Source organism: Bos indicus, chromosome 28 (assembly GCF_029378745.1).
Source record: "Bos indicus isolate NIAB-ARS_2022 breed Sahiwal x Tharparkar chromosome 28, NIAB-ARS_B.indTharparkar_mat_pri_1.0, whole genome shotgun sequence".
Lineage (NCBI taxonomy): Eukaryota > Metazoa > Chordata > Mammalia > Artiodactyla > Bovidae > Bos > Bos indicus.
The window spans coordinates 6,096,351-6,111,733 of record NC_091787.1 but is presented as its reverse complement, the minus strand read 5'-3'; the positions used below and the strand labels follow the sequence as shown (position 1 = coordinate 6,111,733).

Sequence of the window (15,383 nt, the reverse complement as noted above, 5' to 3'; positions counted from 1 at the left end):
TCTGAATGCTGTTACGTCTGAGACGCTAAATGATGACCTTGGCCCCATCCAGCTGTTTTGCTGACGGATGAGAAAGCTCGCACACCATGTACCCAGGGGTAAGGTTTGACACTTCAGGTGTGGTGAAGAGCGATTATGCAAATGAATTCCAGAAGGATGATGCTTTTGAGGAACTCCAGAGCGTTGAATTTCTCAAATAGCACAAGTTTGAGCTTATTATTCATTGTGCTGCAGTGCATAATTTTACCCAGAGTCCTGTTCCACCCTGCTGAGCCGTTAGAAAATCTGGAAGGTGCGGAGCAGTGAAGTTGACTGGGCGCCTGCGGGAAGCCCTCCACCTGCCCACCTGCTCCCCGGCAGTCTGGTGCTGCTGACGCAATGTATCAAGGTCACCCGGGAGTCAAGGTCATCCAGCAAGGCTGTGTGTCTGAGTCTGCAGGGAGTGTCAGCCTAGCACAGCATACAGGCAGAGCCCTTCTCAGGCCTGGCAGCTTTTCCAGCTTTCAGGCATGTGTTGGAGATGGAATTGATTGATTCTAAACAAAGGAAGGCAGAAGTCCTCAGCTTTTGCCTCTCAGACCTTTTTACTGCAGGGCTCGAGTGTTGCCGGCTCAGGAGATTTATTGGGCAGATGGAGGTATTTGCACAGTTGAGGGTTCACTCCCCAATGCCAAGAACCCTGAGCCCTTTCAAAGTTCTCTGTGATCAGGCAGTTCTCTGTGATGCTACTGGCCACACTGTCCCCATCAGTGACACAGTTGGCTAAGGGATGGCCACTCTGGGTCCTGGGGGACTTTTGCATTTGGAACTCTAGGTTCAAACTCATTCCTTAACATTGCAGTCATGGGGGGCACAGGCGGAAGACTCTTTAATTTTGTAACTGTCAACTGAAAAGAAAGCACAGCCGAAAAGTTGAGGATTATGTTTTATTCCAAGGACTTGCTGAAGCCTGCAAGCCCCGGAGACAGCCTCTCAAAAGCTCTGAGGAACTGCTCAGAAGAGGTAAGGGAGGAATCAAGGTATATAGTTTTGCAACATAGGCCAGGTAGTCCCAGAGCATCAAATGATTACTGTTAATTAGAGAAAATCAGACATCTCAAGGAATTTAGCACTTTTCTATGTATGGGCAGATGCAAGAGTCTGGGCTCATTGAAGTGATTCCTGTGACACTCACGTCAGCTCTCTGGAGCCAGCATCCTGTGTTCTCCCATGCTGAGTCCCCTCGGAGGGAACCACTGTTTTTTGTTGTTTACTTGCTAAGCCATGTCCAACTCTTTTGCAATTCCATGGACTGTGGCCCATCAGGTTCCTCTGTCCATGGGATTTTCCAGGCAAGAATACTGGAGTGGGTCACCATTCCCTTCTCCAGGGGATCTTCCTGACCCAGGGATCAAACCTGCATCTCCTGCATTGGCAGACAGATTGTCTACCACTGGGCCACGGAAAGCCGCAGGGTACACCATTGGGTGGCTCTAGCGCATGGCATGATGGCTGCAGCATCTTTTGTCTGCTGATATGGCAGGCAAAATTTATCATTCACAATACTCTGAGCAGACGTCCAAGACTGACTTTAGTCCTTGTTTATTGAAGGCTAAGAACTGTCCCAGACTTCACATATGGTTGCTCTTTCAGAGTTTATGATTCAATTGGCTGATTAATGAAATGAATGCATTATGTGAACATAGGAAGTCATGCTCTTTTTTTCTTGTCACTTTGAAAGCATTCTGCCATCATCACCACTCCATAGGGTTTATAATGCTCTTTCATGTCTCAGTTACTGTGTTTGTCTGTCTGTCTGTAAACACAATTAAGTAGATGGATGCTCCCCATCAAGCTGGTTTAAATGAAAAATGACCAATAATGGAAAAATAATCCCATATGTGAGAATTAGTAAAAACGTTACCTGATAAGAATAATGGCAATTTAATGTATTATATTCTTTTTCTGTTTTGTCTTGTCTAATTAAGTTACATATTTTGGTGTTTGTGTGGTTGGAGCTTAATTTCCTAGAGACTGGGGAAGCTTTGGAGAGAGGAATACTTTGAGGTTTGAGAGAAGAGAAAGTTCTTAGTGGATTTTAAAGAACACTGTATTATTTTTGTTGTTCAGTTGCTAAGTAGTGTCCAGTTCTTTGTGATACCATGTACATAGCACACCAGGATCCTCTGTCCTCTGTTATCTCCTGGAGTTTGCTCAAATTCATGTCCTTGAGTGAGTGATGCTATCTAACCATCTCATCCTCTGCCATCCCCTTCTCCTTTTGCTTTCAGTCTTTCCCAGCATCAGGGTCTTTTCCAATAAGTCAGCTGTTCTCATCAGGTGGCCAAAGTGTTAGAGCTTGCAAACAATACAGGAAGTATTGTTTGCGTAGAGAATGAAATTTTTAAAAATCTCTAATTTTAAGAGTAGTCCACAATGAGAGAACACTAGCTTTCTCATTAAAGTTATCCAGGATAAAGCCTTCTGAGGAGGTTTTTCTTGTCATTGTCAAAGACACTGCCTGGGGGAAAAGCTGGGGAGACAGAGGACAATTGGAGGAGGTGAATGATCTCATTTCCTGTTGTCTATAATGCCTGTGCTCTTAGAGCCAGGATTCAATACAATTTTAGTATTTAGAATCAAATTTGAAAAAACATATTAGGATTAAAAATTACTGTTCTTTTTTTTCCCCATAAAAGAAATCTATACCCAGATGTACTGATGCAGTGATATAAAAACTATTTCCTATTTATCCATTGTCCCTCCTAATTCCCTTGGGTAACAGGCCTGGTACAAGGTTAAGTGATTCTTTGTTTAGTTTTGCAGTAGACAGTCAGAAGAAGGGCTCTATATTTCAGTTGCATATCAAAAGTGCTGTTTTTTTTAGTTGCCATTTTGTACACTCAGAACACTGAAGGTCAGAAGAATTATGGGAGTCTTTCTACATCTCTCAAGTAATTTAATAAATCATAAGCCAAGTTACAAACAGAAATCAGATTTATCAACTTAAATTTTCAGTCTTATTCTTAGGGTTCCCCTGCCTTATTGCTTTTGTATAATGTTTCCAGGCCAAATTATTTTTCATAAGGTACACCATCACTGCAAATGCAAGCATGAAAAGTCAAGCCTGCATTGTTATTATTGTTGTTTAGTCAGTAAGTTGTGTCCGACTATTTCCAGCCCCGTGGACTGTAGCCCACCAGGCTCCTCTGTCCATGGAGTTTCCTAGGCAAGAATGCTGGAGCAGGTTGCCATTTCCTACTCCAGGGGATCTTTCCCACCAGGACTGAACCCGAGTCTCCTACATGGCAGGAGGATTGTTTACTGCTGAGCTGCCAGGGAAGCCCCACAAACCTGCATATGACACCTTTATTTATCATTTTAGTCAGTGTAACTGATTTGGCAAGGTGTCTCATGGTGATTATAGAATTAGGAGCACCATTTTAGTTAAACTTGGTTTTGTAACAGGTTTGAAGATTGAGCATGGGTCAGGTAAAACGTTATATATTAGGAGTGAATGAAATAACAAAGGAAAAATGAAGTCCATCTCAGCAGAAAAAGGAGCTGGTGTGATTTTATTAAGTGCCACGTCCCTCGAGGCCAAAACAGCACCGTGTCTGAACAGGCTTCATGTTTGGAGAGCGTGTCTTCTGGGTTTGCTATCTCCCTTGAGACGTGTGGCCGTGAACACAGGAGGGTCTGGAGGTAATTTGTCAGGGCTGTGCATGTCACTGCAAAATCCTGCGATCTCATTGCCAACAGTTGGCATTTCTTTTTTCTGTGTGCTCACCTTGATTCAAATTCTGTACATACCAGTGGTCACTAATAAAAAAATAAATGTGTCTTCATCCCCAGAAGAAATATCATTCAGAACTCTAAATAAAACACTGTCAAATTGGGCCTCTTTTTACCAGGAGGCTATTGTACCCAGAAGTCAAAATCTTAAGTCAGTCATGTTACTCTTGTGGAAACAAAACCAGCAGCACCCCGATCATTTAATACTTAGGAATCCCTTGTAATCTCTTGCATCTCCATCTATTCAGTTCCCCATTTAGACCCAGCCACATGCAACTAGAAATTTTTATTACTGTTTTGATTAGTTGCATTTGCAGAAACACTTTCATCCCCTAAATATTTATGACTTACTAGTGAATAAATAGTTGGACTTCATATCCCGTAGTTGAAATGTTGGAGAGTCTTGGATTTTTCTGACTGAAACGAGAGAAGTGATCCTAATTTGCAATGCAAGCAAGTTAAGGTGAGAGATGAGAATCACACATGAATGCATTATAGTCACATATAGAATTCAGGCCTGCTACTAGCTATTGAGTTTTTTGTTTTTTTTTTTTTTAATGTATCAGTTCAGTCGCTCAGTCATGTCTGACTCTCCATGACTCCATGAATTGCAGCAGGCCAGGCCTCCCTGTCCATCACCAACTCCCGGAACTCACTCAAACTCATGTCCATCGAGTCGGTGATGCCATCCAGCCATCTCATCCTCTGTCGTCCCCTTCTCTGCCTGCCCCCAATCCCTCCCAGTATCGGAGTCAACTCTTCGCATGACGTGGCCAAAGTATTGGAGTTTCAGCTTTAGCATCAGTCTTTCCAATGAACACCTAAGACTGATCTCCTTCAGAATGGACTGGTTGGATCTCCTTGCAGTCCAAGGCACTCTCTCAAGAGTCTTCTCCAACACCATGGTTCAAAAGCATCAATTCTTCGGTGTTCAGCTTTCTTCACAGTCCAACTCTCACATCCATACATGACTACTGGAAAAACCATAGCCTTGACTACACGGACATTTGTTGGCAAAGTAATGTCTCTGCTTTTGAATATGCTATCTAGGTTGGTCATAACTTTCCTTCCAAGGAGTAAGTGTCTTTTAATTTCATGGCTGCAATCACCATCTGCAGTGATTTTGGAGCCCAAAAAATAAAGTCTGACACTGTTTCCACTGTTTCCCCATCTATTTGCCATGAAGTGATGGGACCAGATGCCATGATCTTAGTTTGCTGAATGTTGAGCTTTAAGCCAACTTTTTCACTCTCCTCTTTCACTTTCATCAAGAGGCTCTTTACTTCTGAAGAAAGTTCTTCTTCACTTTCTGCCATAAGGGTGGTGTCATCTGCATATCTGAGGTTATTGATATTTCTCCCAGCAATCTTGATTCTAGCGTGTGCTTCATCCAGCCCAGCATTTCTCATGATGTACTCTGCATATAAGTTAAATAAGCAGGGTGACAATATACAGCCTTGACGTACTCCTTTTCCTATTTGGAACCAGTCTGTTGTTCCATGTCCAGTTCTAACTGTTGCTTCCTGACCTGCACATAGGTTTCTCAAGAGGCAGGTCAGGTGGTCTGGTATTCCCATCTCTTTCAGAATTTTCCACAGTTTATTGTGATCCACACAGTCAAAGGCTTTGGCATAGTCAATAAAGCAGAAATAGATGTTTTTCTGGAACTCTCTTGCTTTTTCCATGATCCAGTATCACTTTTTTAAAAAAAGGTTTTCATTTTGTATTGCAATATAACCAATTAACAATATCGTGATAGTTTCAGGTGAAGAGCAAAGGACTCAGCTACATGTATACATGTGTATGGAGATTTTTTAAACTTTTTTTTAAAGCTAAAGTATAAATTTACATGGGGTTGAAAGAAATATTAAAAAGAGATCTCCCCATATACCTTTTATTCAATTTACGTGTGTTAACATCTTGCACCGCTATCACTGGGATATTGATATTGGTCCAGTTGAGATATTGACCATGTCCACCCACACAGAGATCTCTGCTGCTGCCTTTTTATATTCAAAACACACTCTTCGGTTCTGCAGCTCACCGTTTCTTAACTCCTATAATCATTGATCTGTTCTCTAACTCTAATTTTGTTATTTCAAGAATTTTATATGAATGGAATCCTACTACAATTAACTTCATGGGATTGGCTGTTTTCACTCAACCATAGTTCACTGAAGATTCATGCAGATCATGGCATGTCAATAACTGTAATTGCTAAGCAGTATCTCATAGTATGGGCTTCCCTGGTGGCTGAGACAGTAAAGAATTTGCCTGCAATGCAGGATACCTGGGTTTGATCCCTGGGTTAGGAAGAACCCCTGGCAGATGGCATGGCAACCCTCTCCAGTATTCTTGTCTGGAGAATCCCCATAGACAAAGGAGCCTGGCGAGCTACAGTCCATGGGGTCTCAAAGAGTCAGACATGACTGAGCGACTAAGTACAGCACAGCACATCTCATAGTAGGGAAACAACAGTCTGCTTAGCAACTCAGTCATTAAGGGACACCTTCTTTTGGTCCAACTCACATCTGTATATGACTAGTGTACATGACTATAGCTTTGACTATACAGACCTTTGTTGGCAAAATGATATCTCTGCTTTTTAATACACTTTTTAGGTTTGTCATAGCTTTTCTTCCAAGGAGCAATAGTGAAGGGCAGGGAAGCCTGGCTTGCTACAATTCATGGGGTTGCAAAGAGTTGGACACAACTTAGTGACTGAACAGCAGAGGGGCATCTGGGTTGCTTCCAGATTTTGGCTTTTATGAATAAAGCTGCTAGGGGCATTGGTCTGTGGGGTTTTGGGTGAACATAAGTCTTCACTTCTCTGGCATAATTGGCCAGGAATATAATTGCTAGCTCATATGGTAGTTATGCTCATATGGTTCATATGCTTGCTAGACAGTGTATTAAAAAGCAGAGACATCACTTTGCCAACCTGAGTCTGTAAAGTCAAATTTCCAGTTTTTCCAGTAGTCATGTACCGATGTGAGAGTTGGACCTTAATTAAAGAAGGCTGAGGGCCAAAGAATTGATCTTTTTGAATTATGATGCTAGAAAAGACTCTTGAGTCTCTTGGATTGCAAAGAGATGAAACCAGTCAATCCTAAAGGAAATCAACCATGAATTTTCATTGGAAGGACTGATGCTGAAGCTGAAGGTCTGATACTTTGGCCACCTGATGCAAAGAGCCAACTCATTGGAAAAGACCCTGATGCTGGGAAAGATTGAAGGCAAAAGGAGAAGAGGGTGGCAGAAGATGAGATGGTTAGATAGCATCACTGACTTAATGGACATGAGTTTGAGCAAACTCTGGGAGATAGTGAAGGATCGAGGAATCTGGCATGCTGCAGTCCACAGGGTCGCAGAGTTGGAAACGACTTGGTGACTACACAACAGAATGGTAATTTTTTAGAAAAGAAACTGCCGTACGTTTTTTCAGAGAAGTGATACCGTTTACATCCCCACCAGCAATGTGTAAGAGATCTAGTTTATGCATATCCTTGGCAGTGTGTGGATATTTTCACTATTTCTTACTTTGGTCATTCTTCTGGGTGTATATAATGATTCCTCCTTGTGGTTTTAACCTACGGTTCTCTTATGAATTATGATATTGAACATCTTTTTCTGAGTTTATTTGTTGTCAATATTCCTCGTCACAGAAATGTTTGTTCATGTCTCTGTTCGTTTTCTTTTGCATTTTTTGTGGGGGTTTTGTTTGTTTTGGTTTCTTTGTTTTGTTTTTTACTGTTGAGTTTTGCGAGTTGTTTATATAGTCTAAACACTTGTACTTTGTTGGATATGAGGTTTGAAGATATTTTCCCACAGTCTGTACCTGGTTTTTTTGACCTTTTGGCAGAGTATTTTGCAAAGCAAAAGTTTTTCAAAAAACACTTTCGACATGTGCACATGGACACGATAGACCATGTGTTGGGCCATAAAACAAACCTCAGTAAATTTAAAAGGATTGAAATTATATAACGTATGTTCTCCAGCTACAATGGAGTGAAATTAGAAATTAACAGCAAGAGGAAATCTAGAAAATTCCCAAAGATGTATAAAATAAAGTTACCTTAAACAACCTATGAGTCAGAAAAGAAATCACAAGAGAAAATTTAAAAGTATTTTGTAGTGAATGAAAAGGAGAGCACAGTCTGTGAAAACGTGTGGTATTGTCAACTTTAAAAAAGCGCAACAGGAACGTTGCAAGTTAAGTCGTATTTGGGGCAAAATGAGGGCTGCAGCCCAGGAGATAGCACCTCAAACACCTCTGAGAACTGTTCCAAATATCATATATGGACGCATATATGTGAAATCTAGAAAGATGGTGCTGATGAACCTGTTTGTGGAACAGCAGTGAAGATGCAGGTATAGAGAAGAGACTTCTGGACACGGTGGGAGAAGGAGAGTGTGGGGTGAATTCAGAGAGTAACACTGAAACATGTACATTACCATATGTGAAGTAGATCGTGGGAATTCGCTGTATGACGCCGGGAGCTTAAACCAGTGCTCTCTGACAACCTAGAGGGGTTGCGGGGGGAGAAGGAAGTTCAAGAGGGAGGGGCATATGTACACCTATGGCTGGTTCATGGTGATGTGTGGCAGAGACCAACATAATATTGTTAAGCAATTATCTTCCAATTAAAATAATTTTTTTTTAATGTAGTGGAGAAGGACAATATATATGTGATTTTGGTGAAGGAAGTGTACGTACAATCAAGCACATGTTTCTTCAGAAGGTTTCTTCTAGTCATGAGAAACAGTCATCCCATGAAGGATTGCAATGCTTTTCTAGATATGAGGAGATCAAGAATTGGGCTCATAAAATCAGCTCCTAAAAATATCTAACTCTCTAATGACCTGCCCTGCCAGTTCTATTCCCCCAGATCACAGAGTGCCTCACCTCTGCTCTCCACCTGGAAGGCCTCTCAGGGGGTGTGGAAGGTCAGCAGCTGTAGCCGCACACGAGGCAATCCTAGTGGGGCTAGACGTGCTTAGTGGCTCGGTCGTGTTCAACTCTTTGCAACCCCGTGGACTGTAGCCCACCAGGCAGGTGCCCACAGTAAGTGCCAATTTGTAGTTGACAGGATGTAGCAAAAGCAGTGCTCAGAGAGAAATTCATACTGTCAATGCCTAAATTAAAAAAATAAGAAAAATCTCAAATCAATTAGCTAGTCTTCCGTGTTAAGAAACTAGAAAAAAGGAGCCAACTAAACCAAAGTAAGCAGACAGAACAAAATAATAAAAATTAAAATGATGAGAAATGAAATAGAGGATAGGAAAACAATAGAAAGAATAGATTAAACCAAAATTTGATTCTTTGAAAAGATTGACAAAATTGACAAACGTTTACCAAGAATGACCAAGAAAAAAGAGACTCAAATTACTAAAATCACAGTTAAAAGTTGAGAACATTTTTACCAACATTACATAATTGAAAGAGAATTCTACAAACTACTGTGTATCAACAAATGAGATAAGCTAGCCAAACCAGAAGAATTCATAGAAATACACACACTACCAAAATTGGCTGAAAAAGAAATAGATAATCTGAGTAAACCCATAACAATTAAAGGGAATTAATAGGTAATCAAAAACTCGCAACAAAGAAAAGCCCAGAATCGGTTAGCTTGACTCTCAAATTCTCTAAAATGATTAAAGAAGAATTACCATCAGTTATTCTCAAATCTCCCCAAAAAAGAGTGGAGGAAGGCATAGTTCTTAAATCATTCTGTGGGGCCAGTATTACCCTGATACCAAAGCCAGACAAATTCATCGCAAGAAAAGACAACCTTAGACCGATATCCCGTATGAATATAAACACAAAAACCATTAAAAAATACTAACCCAAATGAAACTTGTGCATATATTCAACTTAAAATGTGACAGTGTCCTTCTGTTTAGTGTCTGACTGCCTTCTCATTGTCCAGATTTCTCCAATGCTGTCCTGCCCCATGAAGAGAACGACAGTCCATCCATCCTGGTTTCTCCATACGAGCAGATGCCCATCAAAGTTCTTACTCCAGCCAGTCACACTTCCTCATGAAAAATGGGAACTACTTCTCCCATAAATAGTCTATGTGAGCTGTCAAACCGGAACTTGAAACAGTGTAATCAAGTTTCTATTAAATTACTTAAGCTCCTCAGGTGAAGCCACATAAGAGACAAGGTGCTGGATTTAGATGAGGAGGTAGAAAGGCAAAGCTTGAAGGGAGGGAATGAGCTTTGCTGTTGGCATTCCATATTAACATAAGGGAGAGATGCTTCAGAGTGAGTCACCTTCTCTGGGAAGACCTATATCATATTACTGGACTCTTGGCTTGTGGCCCTTGGAACACTGTGACAAGCAGTGAGCCTTAATTTTGCCAGGCAGATGCTAAGAGCATACACACCTAACCACTCCGGCATTTGGAACTCCTAAATCACTGCAGATGGTGACTGCAGCCATGAAATTAAAAGACACTTACTCCTTGGAAGAAAAGTTATGACCAACCTAGATAGCATATTCAAAAGCAGAGACATTACTTTCCAACAAAGGTCCGTCTAGTCAAGGTTATGGTTTTTCCAATGGTCATGTATGGATGTGAGAGTTGGACTGTGAAGAAAGCTGAGCACTGAAGAATTGATGCTTTTGAACTGTGGTGTTGGAGAAGACTCTTGAGAGTCCCTTGGACTGCAAGGAGATCCAACCAGTCCATTCTGAAGGAGATCCGCCCTGGGATTTCTCTGGAAGGAATGATGCTAAAGCTGAAACTCCAATACTTTGGCCACCTCATGTGAAGAGCTGACTCATTGGAAAAGACTCTGATGCTGGGAGGGATTGCGGGCAGGAGGAGAAGGGGACGACGGAGGATGAGATGGCTGGATGGCATCACTGACTCGATGGACGTGAGTCTGAGTGAACTCTGGGAGTTGGTGCTGGACAGGGAGGCCTGGCGTGCTGCGATTCATGGGGTCGCAAAGAGACACAACTGAGCGACTGAACGGAACTGAACTGAGATTGGGGAGTGAGTTGGAAGTCCCCACCAGGTGGCGCTAGTGGTAAAGAATCCGCTAGCTAGTGCGGGAGACACAAGAGATGTAGGTTTGATCCCTGGGTTGGGAAGATCCCCTGGGGTAGGAAATAGCAACACATTCCAGTATTCTTGCCTAGAAAATCTCATGGACAGAGGAGCCTGGCAGGCTACAGTCCATGGGGCCGCAGAGAGTCGGACATGACTGAGCAACTGACCATACCACACACTGAGCAACAGAACAGAATGTTCCTGCAATAGGACCGTGAAGGCAGAAATCCAATTACTGAGCTAATTAGCACCTTTGAGTGGTAAGCACCAAATTTACAGGAGGAAAGCACTGGAGAAAACCTTGAATACCCAGTAAGGCTGACACTTGCCCTTCTTAGAGAGTCTGGTGGCGAGCCAGAGGCCCTCAGGGCACACAGGCAGCGTGGATTAGTTACTGCTGATCAGAATTGAGCCCTCTGCGTCCAAAGCCTTTTGCAGATAGCTTTTCATTTAACATAGTTTTAGAAGGTGTTTTAATTCCCTGAAGAGTTTGGTAAATGACTTTCTTTTGGCTCAATCTCACTTTAAAAATTGTTTATTCTGCTGCTGAAAATTCCATTTGTCCTAGGTCTTAAGGTGAAATTAAAATTCCATTCAGGGACTCACCATGCCGACATGGGATTACGGCCTTCATTAGAAAGAATTTTGTTGTTCGCTTTATTTTCTGCCACCTGGGCTCTTTTATTTTCAAAACCGATCTGACGGTATTTGCAAGGAAAAGGAAGCAGTAATAGAACAACGTGACCGTTTCGAGCTGTAACAGAGTATCCCTTCTGTACAACTCAGCTGGAGCGTCTAGTCTACAAAACTCCAACAGGATCCTGCCTAGATAGTTCTCATATATCTGAAACATAGATATGGTAAAGATGAGCTGCTCATTATGTTCAAACTTGTATGGAACCCCCCATTCAGTGGTCTATTTCTAGTGAAAGCCCTTTATGGCATAGGTTTAGCCTTATGAAATTTTTGTAGGAAGAGGGATACTTTCCAGGGCCTTTCCAGCCAGTGGGCTCTTGTCTAACACTCAGAAATGAATTGTCTAAGGAGACACATGTGCTGACAAAGCAAGAGATTTCAGTGGGAAGGGGGGCGCCAGGTGGGAACCCAGGAGGACTGCTCTGCCAAGTGGCTCACAGTCTCAGGTTTTATGCTAATGGGTTAGTTTCCAGGTTTTCTCTGGCCAGTTGTTCTGACTCAGGGTCCTTCCTAAGCCAAGATGGATGTTAGCAAGGAGGATTCCGGGAGGTTGGTAGGACAATTTGACCTTTCCTGAATTCTTCTGATTGGTGATGTCTTGTTAGTTCTGCATTCCTTACTAGGATCTCCTCTTGTAAGATACCTCATGCCAAGTAGTTACTATTGTGTTTGGCCAGAATGGGGCAGTTTCAGTCAGTGGTTCCCCTAACAAAATTGCCATTTTTTTAGACCATAAACTGTTACATATCATTAGCTTCATGTGGTTGGTGTCATTTCAAAGAATGACAAGACCCCCACTCAGTGTCTGAAATAAGTCAAGGCTGGTCCAACATCGTTTCTCCAAGCAGGACAGACCATTGCACGTATAAAGGGTTTGGGGGACATCTGAAGTTCAAGGGCAGATGAGTTTCAGATTCAGAAATGGGGTGATACCGTCTGCAGGGCAGTCACCTGGGGAACCTGTTATGGATTGGTCACCCTCAGAAGTCTGCACTGAGCCTGTCCCTTGCTGGCTGACTTTCAGAAGCAAGCAGCCACTGTCAACTGGCTGCTTTACCAAAGCTATAAGTTGAGGTGAGTTGTCATAACTGAAAAGGTTTAAAACTGGTTCTGGTGGCAACTGGTTCCTGTGGCTATAGACAATCCACCTTTTCCTAAGCTGCAAAGAGCTGTTTTTCATTCTTATGGTTCAACCTAAGACAAGTCTGTAAGAATGCACCCAACGCTTGAAAGCAAGTAGTGGAGACCCAGACTACTTATCAAGAATGTTCTGGAATCAGTTTGAAAAGCAAGGTACTATGTATGCAGTGCTCTCAAATACTGTCAGTGGGTGGCAGTCCATTAACAATTTCAATGCTTGCTTTTATTGTGTAGACTGGATGCTCAGAATTGATAAAAGGTGAAGGTCTATCTCCTGTACCTAAGTGCTAAACATCTCTTCCCTCTCTATGTCTTCTGTACTTTTCCCGCCCTCTGACCCCTCTCTTCCTTCAGCCTTGTCAATGCAGAACCATAACTCTGATATGTGAGCTCCATCTCTCCTGGATTCCCACTCACACAGCTGATTCTGTGAGCCAGCTGTCATTTGCAGGGATCTAATCACTGCCTCTTACTCTTTTGTGGCTCTTTCTAGTACAAGGCGTGTGGATAATTCCAACACAAGACTGGTGGTCCAAATTGAAAAAGATTCAGGTAAGAGGATATCTTCCTTCTCTTTCTTTCTTTTTTTAATATTTGATTTTATTTATTTTTTGGCCATGCAGCATGTGGGATCTTAGTTCCCCAAGCAAGGATTGAACCCATCCCCCATGTGTTGGAAGCACATAGTCTTAACCACTGGAGCCCTCCTGCCCGGGAAAGTCCCCTGTCTCTCGTTTAAGCTATTTATGTGTTGTGTAGATGGATTCCTTCAATCCAAAAAAGAAGAATTAAGTACTCACTTTTTTAAATCACTGTGGAGACAGTGCATGTCTTGGTAAATATGCTGATGGTAAAAATAAAACTGTGCAAATAGAACTGATCAAGTATCCTGATTTGGTTTAGAAATGGATTCCTCCATGATTTAGAACTGATTAGATCTCTTTTCAATATTGAATGACTGTTGATTACAACATTTTAGTTTGTACATGCTAAACATCAAATACAGACAGTAAACCTTGGTATTGGTATTCTGGCAAAAAAAATCAGCATTATGATGTCCTTAAAGGCAAGCCATTCCAGGATCCAGGGTCTGGATATCTTCAGAGTCTTTGTACAACATTAATCTATGGAAAGATTTATCTGCCATAGTAACAGGAAGTTACTTTTTTCTTCCTGTAATCTATTTCATTTTGAAGCATTCGACCTTTTTTCCCCTCATATCAGTATGCAAATTTAAACCACTCTCTATTTTTAACCCACCTCACTGTCTCCTCTGTGCCAAAAATATTGTCTAGGAAGAATTGTATCCTGCTTATTAGCTATATTTGAATTGCATATACATGATTAATTTGAAATCATAATTTGAAACTTGAAAATATCTGGAGAGGCTGGTTTATTTTTTGTTAAACTTTGTATCAGCCCAATTTGAAGGGGGTGTGGTTGGAGTATAAATATCTCTAATGTGAAGCCATGGGATTCTAATTTTGCCGGGCCATTAACATTAGGCATTTAGACAGTTTCATAAGTACATTGTGCTTTTAGTTGTTCATAATTTTGTCTCATTTTCATCTAATTATACAGATGTGTGGTCAGTGTGTTCTAAGATCTCAGTTTTTCATGGTTTAAATTGTTTTATTTGTACATCAAACAGTTTGAACAGTTAAGCAAAAGTTAATTCTGTTGTTAAGGCTTTTTCTTTAAAAGTACCAGAGACTCAGAGTAATCTCCAATTAGCATCTCTGGATGCATGCTGCTTCATCAGAGAAAATGAATATCACTGCAGGTCAGGCAGGCTTAATCTGCATAGAAAATTAAGCATACTGATACCTTATTAGAGGACATGACACAACTCAGTCCATAAAGCAGTTTGTTTCTTTCCATTAATCATAAATAGGTTATAAATGCACCTATTTCAGTTTGGCTTTTAACTGTCGTGAATGCCTAGCCCTGATATCCATAGTTTGATAGTGTTATCTTGTAGATTTCTTAGCCGTGGATCAGTGCTCTTTCTTACGTGGGTGTGCTCGGGGCCAGTCGGCACCTTCCTGCACCCTCAATGATGCTCCAGTTCCTGAGGGTACAGAGCAGGAAAGCTCCATTCAGATCTTCACAGATCTTTATCGCCAACCTTTCTGAATCTCTGTCTCCACTCCAGAAGCTGGCCTAGAAGGGGTCCTTGAGCTTTGCTTTGGGCCTCTTCTCTTTGGGGCAACTCTATGCTTCTCTGACTTTCTGGAGGCAGAGTTTACTCCCCAGAGAAAAGATACTCCTAAAGTCAAAACACTGGTACAACTTCCCTTCCAGCCCCTCCCAGTACTTCTTCCACTCCCAGGACCACAGGCCAGGCCACTTCCCAGTTTACCCAGCCTTCTCAAAAAAGATTCTGTCTTCATCATGAGAGATCTGACAGAGGGAATAAAAGGAGTCAGCCCAGCCAGTATGCGAAATGCATCAAGAACCCCCAGTTTCATGCCCCTGAAACACACTGGCCCTTTATTGGGAAGCAGGGTGTTCCCTCACTCCATCTCCTTTGCTGCATCCTTCCTTTTTTCTTCCCTTGATGTACTCATCCATTCGATCTGAATGGCTAAGTTTGAACAAACAAGCAACGGTCCTGGCAAGGGTGCAGAACAACTAGAATTCTCAGTCCCTGCGACTGGGGTGCAGAATGGTTCAGCCTTTTTGGAGAACGGTAGGGCCACTCTT

At 41.9% G+C, this 15,383-nt stretch overlaps 1 protein-coding gene across 2 annotated transcripts in view; it reads left to right on the top strand.

Annotated features, from left to right (window-relative positions):
- PCNX2 (pecanex 2) overlaps nucleotides 1–15,383 on the top strand; it is a 311,392-nt gene that overhangs the window by 222,775 nt on the left and 73,234 nt on the right. For both annotated transcript variants that reach the window (XM_070781873.1, XM_070781874.1), the window contains one exon: nucleotides 13,171–13,229. In XM_070781873.1, coding sequence (XP_070637974.1) covers nucleotides 13,171–13,229 — 59 coding nt within the window. The remainder of the gene's footprint in view (nucleotides 1–13,170; nucleotides 13,230–15,383) is intronic.